This window comes from Bubalus kerabau, chromosome 3, assembly GCF_029407905.1.
Source record: "Bubalus kerabau isolate K-KA32 ecotype Philippines breed swamp buffalo chromosome 3, PCC_UOA_SB_1v2, whole genome shotgun sequence".
In the NCBI taxonomy this organism is placed as follows: Eukaryota; Metazoa; Chordata; class Mammalia; order Artiodactyla; family Bovidae; genus Bubalus; species Bubalus kerabau.
In genome coordinates, this window is record NC_073626.1 from 173,206,777 (window position 1) to 173,228,450 (window position 21,674).

General features: G+C 48.2%; 1 protein-coding gene across 2 annotated transcripts in view; it reads left to right on the forward strand.

The window, feature by feature from the left end:
- The window catches only part of ARMC9 (armadillo repeat containing 9), a 181,877-nt gene that overhangs the window by 150,055 nt on the left and 10,148 nt on the right, over positions 1 to 21,674 (forward strand). Inside the window, exons 21-22 of one of the 2 annotated variants that reach the window (XM_055573724.1) lie at positions 5,086 to 5,201; positions 11,583 to 12,970. The exons of the other annotated variant lie outside the window; for it this stretch is intronic. Coding sequence (XP_055429699.1) covers positions 5,086 to 5,201; positions 11,583 to 11,925 — 459 coding nt within the window. The 3' untranslated portion in view covers positions 11,926 to 12,970. Of the gene's footprint in view, positions 1 to 5,085; positions 5,202 to 11,582; positions 12,971 to 21,674 lie in introns of those variants that run through there. 2 annotated transcript variants of the gene reach the window in all.

Below are 21,674 nucleotides of genomic sequence, written 5' to 3' on the forward strand. Positions count from 1 at the left end.
GGAAGCCTGCTGATGAAGGAAGCCCCCACCAGGGCTTTTGGTGATGGTTACAAAGGGGCTCAGTCAGCTTCAGAGGGGACCTGGGTTCTGAGCTCCACTTCTGAGGCCTTTGTGTGAGGCCTTGCATCTGTGGCCTTGGGGCAGGAATCCACACATGCTGCATAGTTTTCTTTCTGGATATTTTTTGTTTTATACTCTTTGATTGCTTCTACATATGTGAGGAGTTTGTAATATTTTCTACAGTGAAAGAAAAGTTTTATTATTATTGAGAGATTAGAAATTTTTCTTTCGACTTCACATTTAGTTTTTGGTAATGCTGTGTAAATTTTTAGTATTTCTATTAAATTTGAGAAAACCTTCCTCAAACTTCTGAAAATGGAAGACTAGGGACATTTCAAGTTTCCCTGTGTACCGACTCTTCATAAATACTCTGATGACCTGGGGAATTCCTTGTAGTCGCTTCTACACCAGGACAGCTCACCATCGTTTGGCTATGCACAGAAGCGACTGAGAATGATATTTCTCATTAAGCCCAAATTGTATGTCACCTGGGTTCAGCGCCCCCTTAGCTAAGTTCCAAATTGTCTTTGGCCATTCTAACACTGTGTGGGGAGGTATAACAACAGAAGTTGGAGTAGAAAGAAACAGCACTCTTAAGTGACTGCAATTAAAACTTGCTACTTTTGCAAATTTTACAAAAACATGTGACTGTTTGAACACATTGCTAGGGTTCCAAAGCTCCATCTGAAGACTTCCATTTACTGCTTACTGGTCAGAGCTGGGTCCCATGGCCCCTAGCTGCAAGGGGGTCTGGAAAGGTGTTTTTAAGTAGATGCATTTTTGGGCCAACAAAATCAGAGGGCTGTTGGTCAAGAAAGAGAGAATGAGTATTGAGTGGACAGCTAGCAGTGTCTCCTTCAGCTTCCAGGACTTTCTCTGTGTGTATAGATAGACAGATGTATTGTGTGCCTGTATTTTCTTACAAAAATGCATACTGTTTATAACATGCCATAATTGCTTTAAGTGATTTCACCAATACTCAAAAACTAGTATTGGGAAATTTTTTTTACCTAAATTGATATGTGTTGACCATCTTTTGCTACAGAACAAATTGTTGTTGTTATTCAGTCACTCAGTCATGTCCAACTCTTTGTGACCCCATGGATTGCAGCACACTAGGCTTCCCTCTCCTTCACTATCTCCTGGAGTTTGCTCAAACTCCTGTCCACTGAATCGGCAATACCATCCAACCATCTCATCCTCTGCTGCCCTTTTTTTGCCTTCAATCTTTCCCAGCATGAGGGTCTTTTCCAGTGAGTTGGCTCTTCGAATCAGATGGCCAAAGTATTGGAGCTTCAGCATCAGCCCTTCCAATGAATATTCAGAGTTGACTTCCTTTAGGATTGACAGAACAAATTACATTCAGCTAAATCACATACTGCATTTTTTGGGTTTGTGTGTGTGTGTGTGTGTGTGTGTGTGTGGTTAAATATGCTCTTTTTTTTTGTAGCAGACTTTTTTTTCAGACAGCGTCTCCATGTGTAACCCAGATGGGTGCTGAGTTCTGTGATGGGGAGGGTGGTTGTTGGGAACCCTTTCCCTTCTCTCCCAGCACCCCCTGAAGCATTCCTGTGGAACTCAGTATAGACAGATATGCTTTAAGACCTTTCTATCCCCAAAAGGCTCCTTTGCAGCCGAGGCACCCAGAGAGGGCCCTGGAGCGCCCCAGAAGCACAGGGGGTTGTGAGGTAAACAGGAAACAAGCCCTCTGGGCTCCTCTGAGACACCCAGCACCTAAGGCAGTCATTCTGGGCCCTCATACCAACCCTCTTCACCGACCCTTCCTCAGGCCTTGTGACGACACACCAGATTCTGCCCACAGGCTGGCCCAGTTTCCTCATCCAGTGCATGGCTGTGCGCATGCTAAGTCGCTTCAGTCGTGTCTGACTCTTTTCAACCCTACAGACTGTAGCCCACAAGGCTCTCCTGTCCATGGGATTCTCCAGGCAAGAAGACTGGAGTGGGTTGCCATGCCCTCCTCCAGGGGATCCTCCCAGGGCATGGCTGGAACTTGTATCTCTTATGTCTCCTGCCTTGGCAGGCGGGGTCTTTACCAGTAGTGCCTCCTGGGAAGCCCCTTCCTCATCCACTGGAGAGGACAAATACCACCCATCTTAGGTGATTTCTTAGCCTGTGGAGTTTTAGGGAGATGGTGTGGTGGGGGGCGGGGTTTCCAAAGGCTGAAACACGAGTATGTGCTCTGTTCTCTCTCCTGAGGAAGGAGTTGGAAGGGTGACCTGGGAAGGACATTGGAGCAGGGAGGAGGCATGGGGTGAGCAACCCACACACTCGCCATCTCCCTTTTCCAGCGCTTAAGCCCTAGCCTCCCTCTCCTAGCTTCTGTGGAAGGACCCAGGCATAAGGGAGGGGGAAAGAGAAGGCCCAGGGGATCCTAAGGTACCACTGAATATCGGACTTAAGGAACCTGCCCTGACGATGGGGACAGCAGGTCAGAAGGGAAATGGGAGGAGCAGCAGACAGAGGAGGGCAGTGTTAGTGATGGCGGGTAGGATAGCCTTCTTTTGCGTATTTCACAGGACAAGGGAGATGAAGCTGCACTAATTCTTACTTGGGAAGCTTATGGCCCATTGTTTCCTCCACAAGGGTGGAGGCCTCCCATCTCCTCTCCCCTGCCTTTCTCTCCTCCCCCCTCCCCCACCCCTCACCACCCTGCCCTGCCCGCCCCTCCAGCTGCTGGCTGTCCCCACAGCACAGCTGAGACCTGGTGATTCCCTCCCACTGGAAACTGGCCCTTTTTTCTTCTTCCTACCTCAAATATAAAAAAAAAATATAAAGAAAGCTGAGCACTGAAGAATTGATGCTTTTGAACTGTGGTGTTGGAGAAGACTCTTGAGAGTCCCTTGGACTGCAAGGAGATCCAATCAGTCCATCCTGAAGGAAATCAGTCCTGAAGATTCATTGGAAGGACTGATGTTGAAAGTGAAACTCCAGTACTTTGGCCACCTGATGTGAAGAGCTGACTCACTGGAAAAGACCCTGATGCTGGGAAAGATTGAAGGTGGGAGAAGGAGATGATAGAGGATGAGATGGTTGGACGGCATCTCCGACTCAGTGGACATGAGTTTGAGTAAACTCTGGGAGCTGGTGATGGGCAGGGAGGCCTGACGTGCTGCAGTCCATGCGGTCGCAAAGAGTTGGACACCACTGAGCGACTGAACTGAACTGAACTGAACCTCAAATACTAGATAAACCTAAATAACTTTCAAGTAAAAATCAAGAAATCAAAGATGGAACTCCCATTCATATATTTTCTGAGTTTTAAAAAATAATTATTTGTTTCTTTGCCCACGCTGGGTCTTAGTTGTAGCACATGGGATCTTAAGTTGCCGCATGTGGGCTCCTAGTTGCGTCGTGTAGGATCTAGTTCCCTGACCAGGGATTGAACCCAGACCCCCTGCATTGGGAGCACAGAGTCTTAGCCACTGGACCACCAGGGAAATCCTTCTGATTTTTTTTTTTACATTTTATTTGTAAGTAATTATAGATTCACAGGAAGTTGAAACAGTGGAAGTGCAGATGCCCTTCACCCAGCATCCCCAGTGGCAACTGTAGCAAGTAGGGGGTCGATGTCGGCACAGTCCACAGACTTCATTCAGATCTCACCAAAAAAGTGATTTCTTTTTTAAACAAATTTTCTTAATTATTAACATAGCTATGTTACAGAAAATAGAAAAAAATGATTCTTGGTTCACTGTCCTATGTGGCCACTAAAAGCATTAGTGTTCCTTTCCTTCCAGTCTTTTTGTGTACTTTTAGCATAAATGGAAAGCATCATTTATGCACCATGTTATAACCTGACTTACAATGTTTTAAATAAACATTTTTCTTCATAACCTAGTCTTTATCCTTGTAAATGGCCATATAATATTTCAAATGAATATGCCATATTTTCCTTCATTGCTACCCTATTACTAGACAGATTGTTGCAGTTTTACTCGACAGTGATTTTGTAACAAACAGTTTTATTTAACAACTTCCATATTTTGGAGTCCTCCTCTAGGGGCTTTCTTGGTGGCTCAGATGGTAAAGAATCTGCCTGCAATGCAGGAGACCCAGGTTCAATCCCTGGGTCCGGAAGCTCCCCTGGAGAAGGGAATGGCAACCCACTCCAGTATTCTTGCCTGGAGAATCCCATGGAGAGAGAACCCTGGCAGGCTACAGTCCGTGAGATCACAAAGAGTCAGACATGACTGAGCAACTAACACTCCAGAGTTTAACACCCAAGGGTATGAACATTTCAATGACTCTTGGTATAAAATGCCAAATTACTTTCCAAAAGCACTGTCTCTCATTTCCATGCCACTGACATCTTAAACTGTTGCCAGAAGCAGATGGGGTCATTTCCTTAATTGTCACTCATTTAATAATTTAAGAATGATAACGGGTTTTTGTAAAGTTGTAGTTTCTAGTTACTTGTAAAGTTGATGATTTTTTTCTTCTCTTGATTGGTGATACTTTTTATTTTGTGACTTGGCTGTTCAAAATCTTTGCCCTATTATCTGTATGGTGTTTTACTTAACTGATTTATAAAAATTCTTTATCTAATGAAAATCTTAACCTTTAATCTGTTAACTGTGCTGCAAGTATTTCTTCCCAGTTCATTGTTTTACCTGTTAATTTGGTTTATCATTCAAATACTGTATATATGGAAATGTTAACTTTTTATGAAACCAAATCTGTCCATCTTTTTTTTTCCCTTCTCACTTTCAAAAGTCAGTATACTCCAGAGATGCGATAAGTTACTATATTCAACTCTTTTTTTCCACTTTTTCCATGGTTTGATTTTTTTTTAATTTATACTGCTAGATGGTATAATATGCAAGTTAAAGGGATTTTTCCTGACATTTTCTGTTTATCTGAATAATCTGTGCCATGACCCTTCCTTACTTATTGCAAAGTCTCTTATTCCTGTAGATGAATGTATTAAGTACAGTGAGTTAGAATGTGTGGTCTGCTCTCAGCCAGATGACCTCTCCAGCCCTGTTTCCTCTTTGCTTCCACCAGATCATGACCAACACGGGGAAGGCGAGGCGGAGGGGGACAGCTGGCGTGCAGTGGGGTGGCCCGGAGCCCCTGCGCCGGCCTGTCACCCCCGGCGGCCACAGGACCGGGTACCCAGCGTAAGTCCGGGCTAAAGGAGGCAGGGATTTATTTTCCTAAGCTTTGTTTTGATGAACTGCAGTGAAAGATGTACGTATTTAAGAAGTCAAAATAAAATGTTCATACTATAAAGCATTTCTCTCTTTATTATTCATCTTTGGGGGATTTTTTGAAAGGACAGAGGTCAAGTCTCCCTCTTCCCCCTCTACGTTTCTCAGGGTCTCCAAGGCACTTACAACCTTTATCTAGGAGAAGCCTGGTGTTGGCCAGTGTTGATTCTGAAGGAAAGGACCAGAAAGGGGCAAGGTGTCTACCCAGAGAGGACTCTCAGTCTTCTCTGCAGCCTCTCACCGCAGCACCAGGCCCTTTGTTGGGAAGGAGTGTCACAGTTTAAAATGCCACCAGCCTTTTTTTCTAGATGATTTTTTAAAAGAACTATATGCAGTTTTGGCTGCCAAGCCTGTATTCATTTCTTGATAGCCTTGCTCCAACCCTGTTTATATAAACAAATCTAATCTGGTTACCCAGAGCCTCTGGTCTCCCTGAGAACCCAAGGACCAGACCCCTGTGGACTCTTGGGGAGCGTTAGGCCAGGCAGTCCAGCTTGGGCCTCTTTGGAGGTCTGGGTGACCTCTTCACCTTTCTAGAGAGAACACTGGAGATAAACAGGTGCACATAAAGGGGGCTATGGAGAGCAGGCAAAAACCTACGTTTGTTCATGCAACAATTATTGGCCGTTCAGTTCAGTCGCTCAGTCGTGTCCGACTTTTTCGACCCCATGGACTGCAGCACACCAAGCTTCCCTGTCCATCACCAACTCCCAGAGTTCACCCAAACCCATGTCCGTTGAGTCAGTGACACCATCCAACCATCTCATCCTCTGTCGTCCCCTTCTCCTCCCACCTTCAATCTTTCCCAGCATCAGGGTCTGTGGCCAAAGTATTGGAGTTTCAGCTTCAGCATCAGTCCTTCCAATGAATGTTCAGGACTGATTTCCTTCAGGATGGACTGGTTGGATCTCCTTGCAGTCCAAGGGACTCTCAAGAGTCTTCTCCAACACCACAGTTCAAAAGCATCAATTCTTCAGCCCTCAGCTTTCTTTATAGTCCAACTCTCACATCCATACATGACCACGGGACAAACCATAGCCTTGACTAGATGGACCTTTGTTGACAAAATAATGTCTCTGCTTTTTAATATGCTGTCTAGGTTGGTCATAACTTTCCTTCAAAGGAGTAAGCATCTTTTAATTTAATGGCTGCAGTCACCATCTGCAGTGATTTTGGAGCCCAGAAAAATAAAGTCAAGCCACTGTTTCCACTGTTTCCCCATCTATTTGCCATGAAGTGATGGGACTGGATGCCATGATCTTTGTTTTCTGAATGTTGAACATTAAGCCAACTTTTTCACTCTCTTTCAATTATTGGCCCTAAAATATTTCAAACGAATATAATATATTTTGCTTCATTATCCCCTATAGCCGAGCACTTTTCTTGTTTCCAGGTTTGCTTTATAGTCATTTGTAACAAACAACCAGGCACCGGGGCTACAGCAGCAGACAGAACGCAGAAGCACCTGCCCTGTTAGATCTGGGTGCATGAATGCTAAGGGACGCCAGAGACCTGGTGGAGTTTGACTGCCCGTCCAGGACCTGACCTGTGAATATTTCAGGGTCCATGCTGTGGATCAGTGCTGAGATCTGTTTGATTTGACTTCACAACTAGTTAACATGTACTTCATATTTCAGGGCTTTTATTTTTCATTATTAATGTCTAAACTAATATGCGTTTTTCTCTTTAACCTACAACCAATATTTTTTAACCTACAGAAAAGTTGAAAGAATTATTAACAATAAAGAGCTTCCAGCTGTTAGCATTCTGCAATAATTGTGCTCTCTTGCTTACTCACTCTCTTGGTCCCGTTCTGTGCATAAAATACAATTTACACACATACACATTTTTTTTTTTTTTTGCTGAGTTGAAAGCAGGTGGCATAGTTTCAGCCCACATCTCCAAAGAATAAAAATATCCTTTTATTTAACCACATGAAAGTGAATGTCAATCAGTCGTGTCTGACTCTTGGTGACCCCATGGACTATACAGTCCATGGAATTCTCCAGGCTAGAATATTGGAGTGGGTAGCCATTCTCTTCTCCAGGAGATCTTCCCAACTCATGAATCAAACCAGGGTCTCCTGCATTGCAGGTGGATTCTTTACCAGCTGAGCTACCAGGGAAGCCCATAATTTTTAACCATATAGTCACACCCTAAAAAGTTAACATTAATTTAAAAATATGAGCATATAAATATTCCCTAATTGTCCCCCAAATATCATTTATATCTAAGAAGTTTTGTACCCGACCTTTTGATTCAGACCATAGCCAAGTATCAACTATGAGTAGATCCAGTTTATAAATATAATATCTTTTTGAATGGAAGAAGTAAGAGGAACTAATAAAATCCATCTGGTTTGAGATGGGAAAGAGGACACTGAATTATCATTTAAAAAAATTTTTTTAAGTTACTAAAACCCCGGCTTTACAGAGAGGCAACAATAACCTATGCATATTTAATCAGGAAAGAGGGCAAAGATAATCTAATAAATACAAGATCCAACCAAAGGGCACAGTGAATTGGGTCAAATGTTCTACCTTATAGAGAGGAAAAAGAGGACATTCTTCCCTGCCTGGGGAGCACACATGGTGTTCCCCTGACTTGTCAAAGTGTTCCCTGCAAGGAATGAGAGCCCTTCATTTTCCTGAAATTCCCTGATCAGGAGTTGAACCTGTACCCTCTGCATTGGAAGGGTGGAGTCCTAACCACTGGACCACCAGGGAAGTCCCTGAACCTTCTGATTCTAACAAAGCCATTGCCCCATAACCAACTCCATCCGTTAGGCCAATTTAACGAACATTTACAACACTTCTGTGTGCCAGTTGCCCAGTTCAGTTCAGTCGCTTAGTTGTGTCTGACTCTCTTCGACCCCATGGACTGCAGTACACCCGGCTTCCCTGTCCATCACCAACTCCCAGAGTTTACTCAAACTCATGTCCATTGAGTCGGTGATGCCATCCAACCATCCCATCCTCTGTCATCCCCTTCTCTTCCCGCCTCCAATTTTTCCCAGCATCAGGGTCTTTTCAAATGAGTCAGTTCTTCACATCAAGTGGCCAAAGTATTAAGAGTTTCAGCGTCAGCATCAGTCCTTTCAATGAATATTCAGGACTGATTTCCTTTAGGAAAGTTGCTAGAGGTGCAAAAATAAACAATGTGGTCCCTGCCCTCAGGAGCACACAGAGCAAGCTACCTAGTAGGGAAGAGAGACAGTGCTCGTAATTTGGCAAGTAGGTGATGGCAGAGCATAGCGGTTCCCCTCAGGCAGGCAGCACAAAGTAAGACTCAGGATCTTCAGATCGCCTCTTTAAAAAGATTACATGAGTCTCCATTTCCAACCAGTGTCCTCTGATAACCTAGTGATGCCAGATGTGTAGATAAAGCAAGAGTCTTAGTGACAATATGCATTACACGCGTTCCAGACACTAGTACTTTTCCAGTCAGTAATCCCATTCCTAGGGTTTTACTGAGATAATCAGATACATACATGCACACAACAGGAGTTACTAAAAAATCATCTAAATGCCCAAAGAAGGAGGCTGGTTAAATTATTATCCACACAAAATGTATTGAGAATAACATTTTAGAAGAATATTTAATAAATGGGAAAAGCCTCACAAGATGCTACTAAGTGAAAAAGCAAATTATGAAACAGTGTGGATCTAACCTGCTGGCCAAATATAGCAATCCTAAGTTTTGAGTTTTGTTTTTTGTTTTTTTTTTTTTTTTTAGGAGTATATTTGCTCTTTTAAAAGAAGATACCAAAATAAAAGAAGATATCAAATGTTAATAGGAGTTGTGTCTAGGTATTGGGAGGACAGGGCAATCTGTTTTCTATATGTTTTCCTGATTTCTCATGATAAATGCTGGTTTTAAAATCAAGAAAGGTTGAAAATAACGACTACAGTCGCCCCTGTGCAGTACGGGACTCTCCATCACCTTGCATCTGACGACGCCTCCTGACCCCCTCCCCAAGGCCTGTCCCCAGGCTCCGTGTCTCCTGGGCTCCCTTCCCTTCTGGCCCCCTGGCTACTTCCCTGGGCCATCCTCCTCTCTTTGAAGCCCACATGGTCTGGCAGTGACTTCCTCAAGTTAATGCTGCCAGTCACGCCCATGACCTCCCAGACCCTGCTGACCACCCTCCTGGGAGCTCTCGAACTTCTGCCCTGTGGCCGCTGTGTGCTGGTCCCCCAATTCTCCGCCCTCTTCCTCCTAAAACACTGTGTTGTGCAGGCCCCGTCCTGTGTTCAGGTCCCCATCCCATCCTGCTGGTCCTCTGGTTTCCATCACACGCTGCTGCTGCTGCTGCTAAGTCACTTCAGTCGTGTCCGACTCTCTGCGACCCCATTGATGGCAGCCCACCAGGCTCCACCGTCCCTGGGATTCTCCAGGCAAGAACACTGGAGTGGGTTGCCATCTCCTTCTCCACCATTACACGCTGCTCACACCCAAATCTCCCACTCCAGCCCACTCTTGCCCCCAGGGCTACGTGTGTCCCCACATCACCCCCAGATCAGTACCTCTCAGATGAACACCCCTGTCTTCTGAGCCCCCTGCTTCAGAGAACAGAGTTAATACTCCCAGACACAGAGCCAGGATCCCACCCCAGGGTGCCCAGCCACCCCTTCTCCTGGCTCTGGCACCTGCTCTCTGCCCTCCTGAGCCAGGTCCTTCTCCCTAGCCTGGGCAGAGCCTCCAGACCATTCTGCCTGCCACAGTCCACCCTCCAGGACCATAGACACAGTCATCCTTCTAGCACATCATCATGGAATCTCATTTCTGCGTCTTCTATTTCCTTTAGGGTGTGCATGCCCAGTCGCTCCATCATATCTGACTCCTTGTGACTCCATGGACTATAGCCCACCAGGCTCCTCTGTCCATGGGACTTCCCAGGAAAGAATACTAGAGCAGGTAGCCATTTCCTCCTCCAGGGAATCTTCCTGACCCAAGGATTGAACCTGTGGTTCCTGCATTCCCAGGCAGATTCTTTACCTCTGAACTACCTGGGAACCCCTCTTTCAAGACCAAACTACTCAAACCCTGGCCGATCAGGTCCTTCTTAATTGACACCTTCCAATCTCCACCCTCAGAGGCACATGCTCCCCAGAACACGATGTACCCTCTGGCCTACATTTTTTAGGTGCCCTAAATCTCTCTGTAACAAAGCAGTATAAATATATGCTTTCTTTTTGCCTCCTCTTGCTTCATCTTACTTGTTCGTGGTGCTACCTCTGCTGGGAAATGTTCCCTCTTCGGCCCCCTGGCAAACCCCAGCTCAGAGATCAGAACCGACTGAGTCACACACACACACACCGAAACGCACATACACTGAAACACACACACACACCGATACACACATACACTCATACATACACTACATATACACACGTATACACACACACACACACATACATATACACAGGTACATACACACACACATATACTCACACACATACATATACACAGAAATACATACACATTCACACACACAAGCTTTTCTGCCCTGCAGGGCAGTTAGGTGTCTGCTTATCTTTGCTGCTGGAACTGACATTCAAGCACAGCTGTTTTATGGGGTACCACTCTGGGCAGAGCGGGGACAGGCCTGCCATGGTATGTCCCCACCAAGCCCTTGCTGCGAGCAGGTGGCTCGTGTCTCCTCGTAGATGGGAAGCGAGTACCGAACTGCTGTGTGCACGCTGCAGAACCCTCCCGGGATCTGCTGTGAAGGTATCCTGCCTCTCTCTGATGTGCTTGCCCAGGTCACCACCTCTCGCAGGCGCCCACTGCATGTCTGCTGGGTGGACCAGTCTCCACCGACCCAGGTGGCAGCGTTAGACACGACACACACCATTATAGTGTTCCAGAGAACAAGCTCTTCCCCACTCCTGTGCCTAGTAACTCTTGTTGTCAGGGCTATGACACATCCCATCTTTTCTGACTGATTTCATCCCTGCAGTAATCTGCTTCATCCTTGGAGGAAAGCCCAGAAGATTGATACTTTAATTAAAATTGTTTGGTTGAAATGTTATGTCCTCGTATCACCCAAAGTCAAAAGATCCAACTCTGTGTTAGAAAAATAATAGCCATGTTTAAAATGTGTAAGCGCTCACATGAGTGAGGCAAGGGGCACTTCCTATTTCTTAAAGACATCCAATATCTGCTAATACTACCTTAACAAATGGCATTCAGGTGCTTCCACTTCCTGTATTTGTTTGTGATGCTACACAGTAGTCAGCAGTCAGATATCTCCTGTCTGTATTGATTGCTGCTTTTCGTTTTTTCCTCCAGGCTGGAAGATCATCTCAGTTCTCCCCAGATGGCCCAGCATGCCAGAAATGGCTGCCTCCCATCCCTGCTAAACACCCACACTCCAGTCTGCAGGGGGGGCAAACCTGCTGCTCCTGAGCCTTGCCTTTCCTTTTCATGTAAGAAAACTGGCAGCATATGGGGGGGCAGCTCCAGAACTGGGGGCAGCTCTGGGACTGGGGGCAGCTCTGGGCCTGGTGATGCCTCGGATCTTATGAAACTGCAGCAGTTCCAAACCCTGGAAGGCCTCAGCCTCACACCTGCTCTTGAAAAGCCCTCTGATCTCAACCATTACCCCATGTCACAGAGGTTCACAGGCATGTGACCCCACAGCCAGACCTGACCATGAGCTTTTCCTCCAGACTCCCTTCTCTCAGAGCACTGTGTCCAGTGCTCACCTCTGCAAGCTATTTGAGCAAGATTTCTGACTGGGGAAGCCACGTTTAAATGTGAGACTTTGAAGTAGAACTCTCCGAACAATGTCGATCTTTGACCAAAACTCTGGTGACCCAGCTCTATTGCTGAGGAGGTCAGCCACACGGTAGAAGGCTGAACAGAGTTAGAAATGTGCGGCCAGGAGCAAAAGCTAGTGTGGGATCCAAACACATTTTTAAAAATAATTGTATTCATTTCTTTTTGGCTGTGCTGGGTCTTCCTGCCTGAAAACGCTTCTACAGGTTTTCCTCTAGTTGCGGCGAGTAGAGGCTGCTCTCGGTGGCAGTGGCGGGCTTCTCACTGGAGCGGCTCCTCTTGTTGCAGAGCACGGGCTCTAGTGCTTGCAGTTTCAGCAGATGCAGCACATGGGCTCAGTAGTTGCAGCTCCCCAGCTCTAGTGTGCTTAGTCGAGCAGTTGTGTCTGACTCTCTGAGACCCCAAGTAGCCTGCCAGGCTCTTCTGTGCATGAGGATACTCCAGACAAGAATACTGGATTGGGTTGCCATGCCCTCCTCTAAGGGATCTTCCCAACCCAGGGATTGAACCCAGGTCTCCCGCAATGCAGGCGGATTCCTTACCATCTGAGCCACCAGGGTTCATCAGAGCACAGGCTTAATAGTTGTGGCACACGGGCTTAGATTCTCAGGCGTCATGTGGGATCTTCCCGGATCAGAGATCGAACCCGTGTCTCCTGCATTGGCAGGCGGATTCTTTACCACTGAGCCACCAGGGAAGCTCTCCAGACACATTTTGAAGCTTCTAGTTGAGCTCACTAGAGGCTGATGGGGAATAAAAGTATTTTTTATATGCTAGAAAAAATATATATGCTTTGAATTAGAAATGTACAAAGTTTTTTTTTTTTTAATTTTCAAGAGGAAATTAAAAGGATATGAACAGATCAGATAAGACTCCAATTTCTCCATTCAAAAAGGAAAAACAACAAGAGGAGCAGGTCAGATTCCAGTATGAGAAACATCTGTGAGCTTTTCTAATCTGCTCTGAATTGGATTCAAATGCGTCTGATCCCTGATTCAGAGCAGTAGACCTGTCACAGAGTCGGAAGAAAGCCAGGCTGTTTGGTTACCCTGGGAAAGGGTCTCTTGATTACAGCAGTTTTAGAGGGTTGTTTTTTTTTTACCAGCTTTGATCATTTGTTATTTTACATGTGTTTTGCTAGAGCTCCAAACATTAATATGCCTTCTTTAAAAGATGGTTAGCTCAGTCATTTACCTAGAGATTTCTGCTGCTAGGGTGGAGGTTTTAGGTGGTCTAATGATTTTTGCCAATTTGACCTAATGTTGTTGAGTTAAAAATGATTTCAAATTCTATAGGGCTGGTCTTCCCAGGTGGTGCAGAGGCAAAGAACCCGCCTGCCAATGCAGGAGACTCAGGAGATGTAGGTTCAATCCCTGAGTCAGGAAGATGCCCTGGCATAGGAAATGGAATAGGAAATAATCGCTCCAGTATTCTTGCCTGGAAAATCCCATGGACAGAGGAGCCTGGTGGGCTACAGTCCATGGGGTCTCAAAGAGTTGGGCACGACTGAACACAGCACCACTGTTCCAAAGAGTTGCATTTAGGCTAACTTATTTATCAGTAGCATCCTTGTTTTACCCAAACTGCCACCAAGGTGACCCTCTGTCTTGCATTGATTCTAAGTGTGGCCTTATCTTTTAGGAAGATTTGGCATGGTATTACCTGTAGGATAGAGTCACTGGAGGTTGTCAAGGGTGGAGGAAGCTGAGTGGTGGCTGATGTTGCTGGTGATGTAGACATTATTGTTATTTTCAAGAACAATTGCTTTTGACCCTGGCAAATTCTGGTTCCTTGCATGAAAACGGTGGGCACCCACCAGGGCACTCATCCCTGGGATCACCAGCCCTTCCCAGTGCTTCTCCCTGGGGAGGCAGCAGCTATTCACCTGCCCTTCTAGATGGGCCACCTGGAGCCATGCTACCGCTGCACCCAGGAGCCTGCTCTGAGCACTGAGGCCATACTTTTCAGGTCCCATCCTTCACCTACTCTCATTCACTCAGGCCTGGCTGGGAGCCCACCTGCTGCCCTCCTGCCTCAGTGGACTCCCCTACACTGACCCCCAGGCCATCCTCACTCCCCTTGCCAGATATCAGGCATATTAATCACTTCCCCCACCCCCAGAGGCTTCCCAGGTATTGCTAGTGGTAAAGAACCTGCCTGCCAATGCAGGAGACCCAGGTTCAATCCCTTTGTCAGGAAGATCCCCTGGAGTAGGAAATGGCAACCCACTCCAGTATTCTTGCCTGGAAAATTCCATGGGCAGAGGAGCCTGGTGGGCCGCAGTCCATGGGGTCGCAAAGAATCAGACACATCTGAGCACACACCCACCCCCATGCCTTCTCTCTTCCTCAGGCCAGCACCCTTACTTAGTTCTCCTTCAAAATCCCTTTATAGGACAAAAGTTCTCCCCTTGAAGAAGCCAAGAGTCCAGCTTATTGGCTTTCCCGGGGTCATTTCTTTATTAAAAATTTTTTTTTACTTTTTATTTTGTATTGGGATAGGCTCCCCAGGTGGCACAGTGGTAAAGAATCAGCCTGCCAGTGCAGGAGACACAGGAGATGCAGGTTCCATCCCTGAATCAGGAAGATCCCCTGGAGAAGGAAATGGCAGCCCACCCAAGTATTCTCACCTGGAAAATCCCATGGACAAGGGAGCCTGATGGGCTACAGCCCATGAAGTCGCAGAGAGCTTAGCAACTGAGCACGCATAGCCAATTAACGATGTTGTGATAGTTTCAGGCAAACGGCAAGGGGACTCAGCCATACATATACATGTGTCCATTCTCCCCCCAACTCCTCTCCCATCCAGGCTGCCACGTGACATTGAGCAGAGTCCCGTGTGCTGTACAGTAAGTAGGTCCTTGTTGGTTATCCATTTTAGTTATATCAGTGTATACATGACCATCCCAAACTCCCTAACTATCCCTTTCCCCTGATCCTTCCCTGCTCCTGGGGTCATTTAATGAGCGTGGATTCCATTTCTGGTGTAGATTTCTATTCTTCCTTCCTTGCCCAGCACAACCACCCCAGGCCCTCGCCTCCTCCGTGGACCAGTGTGAGCTTTCCATCTGGTCTGGCCACCGCCTTCTCTTCCTCTTTTCACTCAGCCTCCTTGAGGGGGCGGGTGCAGACCGGCTTCAGCCAACATGCTCAAATGCTGTGTTGAGGCTAGTTCTGAGGTCGCATCTGGGCTCGGCCAACCAAGCACCACGGTCGAGGGAAGAAGAGGAGAGCAGCGTGTGGCAGGACCCTCCTGATCCTCGCTGTCCCATTTCTTTCCTTCCCCGGCGAGAGCTGATCTAATTTCCTCTTGACCCTTCCGCCCATCCAGTCCTGCTCCTCCAGCCCTTTCTCCCCTGTCTCTGCACCTGCTCACCTTGTCCCCTCAGCCCATTCTGGCCTCGCCAGGCCACCAACCCCCCAACAGGTCCCCTCACACATGACCTTCACCCCTGCTGGGAATTAATACCCCACTCAAGACCCGTGGGGTTTGTTCAGGATGCCCCCCTTCATGGCTGTGCATTCCGTCAGCACTAAGGCAGGACTCGGAATGAGGAGGCCGTGGGATCCTTACATGGCTCCATAAGTTCTGTGAGGGGCCAGAAAATACATTATTTTTAAGCAAAGGACTCAGCCCCACAGAGCCAAAAGGAAATAGCTCCCAAGGGAAAATAAAAAAAAAGAAAAGCCAAGAATGTGACTTAGAATCTTGTATGATTTTGGCCTGAGGAAAGTTATTCTCATTTCCTTCCCCATCCACCAAGGCTGGGATATCAAAATCGCAGGTCCTGTCAGTGGACCCTGAGGGAAAATGCCAGCCCTGTTTGAAATGGATGAAGAGGTAGAGAACCAGTGGTTTGTCCCAGGAAGCTTCAGGTGCATGCACACAGCTGCCCTCCGCCTCCCAGCTCCCAGCTCTTTCAGTGGAGATATATTTTTTTTGGCGGGCGGGGGATGGCATCGGGGGCCATAGAGGTTGCTCTGAAAGTCTGCCATGTGGCCTAAGCAGAGGGAGCAGGGGAGGCGGGAGGGGTGGCTGAACCAAGAAGACCCGAGAAATTCTCCCAAGAGCCCAGCTCAGTTCCTCCTCCCTCCTGCCAGGGGGCTTTGGCACCTACCCCCCACTGCCACCCACCCAGGAAAGCTCATGATCCTGGAGAGCTGCCTACCCCTGGGCGCCATCTTGGAACACCATTGACTCTCATGGGGTTTTCCATGTGCGGCCCAGCTCTCAAGTGTGGTGCCACTCAACCATTATTTTATACACCCAAGTGTGGTCTCCTGAGCATTTTTATAAGCCCAGTCAGCAGAGAGCACAGACAGCAGGCCAGTTATCCACTGAAGAGCAGCTCAGAGAAGGCTGAAATCCTAGTTCCAGTCACCGTTCTGGGTGGAGAGTGTCCAATGAGTGAGTGAGTGAAAGTTGCTCAGTCGTGTCCGACTCTTTGCAACCCCATGGACTATACAGTCCATGGAATTCTCCAGTCCAGAATACTGGAGTGGGTAGCCTTTCCCTTCTACAGGGGCTCTTCCCAACCCAGGGATCGAACCAGGGTCTCCTGTGTTGCAGGCGGATTCTTTACCAACCGAGCTATCAGAGAAGCCCAGAGACTGTCCAGTGTGGACTGTAAATAAAGCCACCCATGGGTTCCATACCAGAAACAGAGTCCTTGTTTGGGTCAAAAGAGAGTTATCTGGAAGTCAAAGCTGTGCCCCCGTGCCATGGGTTTGAGGAAACCTGCAGGGAGGATTCTTTTTATTTTTAAATCAAAGTATAGTTGATTTAAAATGCTGTGTTAATTTCTGCTCTTAGAGCAAAGTGATTCGGTTACACATGTATATGCATTCTTTTTTCCTATTCTTTTCCATTATGGTTTCTCACAGGATCTTGAATATAGTTCCCTATGCTGTATAGTAGGACCTTGGTGTTTATCCATCCTATATATAATAGTTTACATCTGCTAATCCCAAGTTCCCTGTCCACTCCTCCCTGATCCCTCTCCCCCTTATCAACTGCAAGTCTGTAGTCTATGTCTAGGAGCCTGTTTCTGTTTCATAGAATAGTTCGTTTGTGTCATATTTTAGATTCCACATGTCAAGTGATATCGTATGGTATTTCTTTTTCTCTTTCTGACTGACTTCACTCTGTGTGATAGTCTCTAGGTCCATCCACATCTCTGCAAATGGTCCAGTTTCGTCCCTTTTTATGGCTGAGTAGTATTCCGTTGCATACATGTGCCACGTCTTTATCCATTCATCTGTTAGTGGACATTGATGTTGTTTCTGTGCCTTGGCTATTGCAAATAATGTTTCTATGAACATAGTGGTGAATGTATCTTTTTGAATTATAGTTTTGTCTGCCTATATGCCCGGGAGTGGGATTGCTGAATTATATAGCAACTCTGTTTTTAGTTTTTTGAGGAACCTCCATACTGTTTTCCATTGTGGTTGCACCAATTTGCATTCCCACCAACAGTGTAGGAGGGTTCCCTTTTCTCCACACTCTCTCTAGCATCTGTCATTTGTAGACTTTTTGATGATGGCCATTCTGACCAGCGTGAGGTGATATCACGCTGTAGTTTTGATGTGCATTTCTCTAATAATTGGTGATGTGGAGCTTTTCGTGTGCCTGTTGACCATCTGAATGTCTTCTTTAGAGAAATGTCTGTTTAGGTAGGGACGGTTATCTAAGATAAAGCTGAGGCCATTGCAAAGGTGCTAGAGAGGGTCTTGGTTTTTCTTTAATGAGCTGAAAGGAGCTTGGGTTGGGGGGCAGTGAATTCAAACTGTCACAGTGTTGCTGTGACCGTGACATGAAGCCCTTTGAGCTGGAGAAGGAGGGGTGCGTGTCATCTGAAGTACAGAACAGGCCCGTCCCCAGACCCTGGGGAGGGACCCTCAGCAGAGTCATCGGGAACTTCTCCCACTGTTCCCTGTGATCTGGGGGTGACCCAGGTGGCCTGGTCCTTGCTGGGCGGTATTAGGGAGGTTCCTGCCCTTGTGGGAGGGCAGGGATTCAGCCCTGAAGGATCCAGGGGAGGCTCAGAGAGCCCCACCTCTGGGGTTGCCAGATTTGGCAAATAAAAACACAGGACACCCAGCTGAAGTTGAATTTCAAACAGACATGAATAGTTTTTCAGTGTGCCTCTGGGCCACTGTGCATCAGTGCCAAGCAGGGGGCCCAGGAGACAATTCCAGGTTTTGTTGGCTTTTCCCAAGAGGTGGGGGCAGGGGTGGGGAGGGGGCAGGCCACAGGGCAGAGGGTCCGATCTTCCCTGCGTGCGTGTGTTCCAACCAGAACGTGCCCACTGCACCCTCAGGTTACAAGTACCTGAAGTGGTCATCTGGAAAGGTCCCAACCTGCACAAGTAAACAAGTCCCCATCCATAGGCGCCGGGGAGGGGAGCCGTGAGGGACTGGCCCCCGGGCTGTGTGCTTTTCTTGGCTCCGGGGTCCAGCCCAGTAAAGAGCATCTTCAAAGAGCTTCCAGAGCAGAGGTCAACTGTGCTCTCTCTCCTGACTCCTCTCAGCCGCCACCGACACCAAGCCAGGAGAGTGGTCGCCAGCAGGACATCAGGGAGAGCCTCGTCTGCCCGCAGCAGGGGCCCCGAGCCAGCCTCGAGAGGGGCCCCGGGCCCCAGAAAGTGGAGACACCACCAGGTAGGGGTGGAGCAGTGTCCCGGAAGGGCTCCTCTGAGGCCCAGCCTCTGACGATGGAGGCAAAGGAGCCTCCTACTGGGGGCCCAAGTGCGGTTCTGAGACCCTCAGGGGAGTGTGGTCAGCTCGCCTGACAACCTCAGAGCCCAAGGGGAGGGACCTGCCCTCCTGAGAATCACCAGTCGTCAGGCCAGAAGGAGAGAAAAACTTACAAACACACCCAAGGGACTTGTTTTAAGAACTGCTGGGTGAACACGTTTGGGAGGGTGAGTGAAGAGAAGTAATTGGAGGTCAGTGGCCTCTCTTAGCAGTTCGCTTTTGGAGAGGGGGCTGCGGAGGGGAGAAAGGTGAGGCCTGAGGTCAGTACAAGGGTTTGGCTCAGATGTCAGCTTCCTAAAACAGAAACTGGACCCCCAGGAAGAAAAAAAAAAAAAAAAGATGTTTTCTGTTCTTCTGTGTCAAATGAGCACAAACCGGCACTCAGTGGGTGAGGAGGGATTCTTTAGAATCTCGAAAGGACTTTTTTTTTTTTTAATGATCTTACAGGCTCCCTCTTTCAGATCTGAGAGAACCTGCTTGGGGGAGGGGCCTGGCCCTGGACTCAGACCCAACTTGTCTCCTGACTGCCGCCCACTACTTCCTCCTCCCCGCCCGGCAGTGCCCTGCAGGCTGAGAGTTTCAAGACAGAGGAGCCTCGCTCCTGCACTAAAACACTGCTCTAGAGAGTCATGCTGAGCATCATGACAACACCCTTGGAGTCTCTGATTAGGGGAATTTTGCCATGGTGACCGGTCAGGCCATCCGTGCCCCACTTTCCAACAGGGAGGGATCCGTTATTGTGTCTGCAGTGAGCAGACCCCCACCTCCGCTGTGGTCACAGCTGACTTGCAGCTCCTCCAGCAGTGGGGCCTTGTGGAGCTGGGTGAGGCTGTGGGAGGCCTGCATTCTAGGCCCCTCGAGGCCTGAAACTACCCACCCCCTGCAGATGTGGCCCCCATCACAGTGCAGGGGAGTCCGAGAAACCAGCCCACCGGTCCTCCCCTGTGGGGACCTTCCTGCCTTCTTGCAATCTCCCACTGATGGAAACGCCACAGAAACAGGGATTCCTGCCGGGTTCTAGAAGCTGCTGGACACCTTGGAGGGGTCAGGGACCCCTGAGGACAGGCAGAAGGCCCAGCAGCGCTGCACCCACTGGCGAGAAAGTCAGGGAGAGGAGGGGCGGGGAGACTGCCACAGCCTACCCTTCTGTGAGCAGGCAGCTACCTTGCACCTTCCTTTCCTGCTTCAAGGGCAGAAGGGCGGCAGGGCTGTATAGGGATGAGCTGCAAGGACCTTGGGATCTGGACTGGGGAGGGGACAGTCCTGGATGTGTCTACAGGGCAGAAGGTGTCAAAGATGGTGAACCGGAGTTCCGCTGTGTGGTCACGTGCTCCATGACTCTCCCACTGTCCTCAGAGACGGGGGCCATGTGAAGGGTGTTTATCCCCTGTGTTCCTGGCACAGAGCAGGAGCTCAAAATACACATTGGATGAATCCCTAGGAGAAAAGAAGAGAGCGTGGCTCTCTGTCTGGCTTGACAGCCCCACTCTCTCAGTCTGTCGAGGGCAGCCCCTGGCCCCAGAAGATGAGTTGGCTGGGTTGGGCCCTTACTTGTGGGGAGAAGGAAGGCTCTGGAGCCCTGGATGTGGGTCGTTGGTAGACAAAATGATAGCCCACATTGCTTAGGCCTGACTTTGAGGTGGCGTAAAGATAATTGCAGTTCCAGTGGTTTCCAGCAACTGGTCTTGCTGTGAAATTGGCTTCCTGGAAGCCAGGAGTGAAAAGGTTCAGACTCCACCAGCGCACAGCCTCCCCACAGCCCACGTCTTCCTTTTCCTTTTTCTCTCCCCCTCTTACAGTCCTTAGCTTTGAATAAATGTTAACCAGACTATGAAAATGCATTTTCAAAGAAAACAAGCATTTATCCCAAGGAGAACCAAGGCACTTTCCCAGGGAAATCTGTCAGTCCCAACCTGGAGGGGCTGACCCCCCAACCTTGGAAAGTACAGGGTTGGTTTCCAGCTGTCACCTCTGGGAAGGTGAGGGGCCAGGCTGCCCAGACGTCACATGGCCTTGCCCGCCCACTGGCCGCCCGCCATCTGCTGGGGCCCTGCTCTGCACGGCATTGGCACGTCATCCACACGGAGATGCCGAGGAGCCCAGCCAGACCAGGAGGGTGTTTGTCTGGCCATTCCCTCTGTGTGGCCAAGGGCGGGTGAGGGAGTGGGCTCCTCCAGTCAGAGCTCTCACTGCCCCACAGACGTCTACCAGTGCCAGCCTGAGATGGGAAGCAAACTGTCAAAATTCTGCCCAGCCACAAGTATTGTGGCTTTTAAAAAATAAGGAAGAACGAGATTTTACGTATGTCTGTGGTGGTTGTTTAGTGGTTAAGTTGTGTCTGACTCTTTGCGACCCCATGGGCTGTAACCCTCCAGGTTCCTCTGTCCATGGCATTTTCCAGGCAAGAATACTGGAGCAGGTTGCCATTTCCTTCTCCAGGGGATTTTCCCAACCCGGGTATCAAACCTGGGAATCTCCTGCATTGCAGTCACATTCTTGACCACTGAGCCACCAGGGAAGCTCTTACATATATGTCCCATATATGCTTTTCCCTCCTCACATTTGTTCCCAAAGGATATATGACAGTATTGAGCTAACAGAAACTACAGAAACAGGAGGTCAGGGAAATTGGGGTAGCCTGAATATTTATACAGACATGTGTGCACCTTCACTGAATATCCGTGTGTGAAATTTGCCTTCATCCGGCGTGCTCCCTCCCCAGCCGCCACGCTCTTCCCAGCCCCCCTTCTCCCCCCTGGACTTTGTTGCAGTCCAGATGAAATTCCACAGCAATGACCAAGTTAGGAACTTTGATGAGCAGAGTCCACTTAGGCAAGCCCTGAGCACT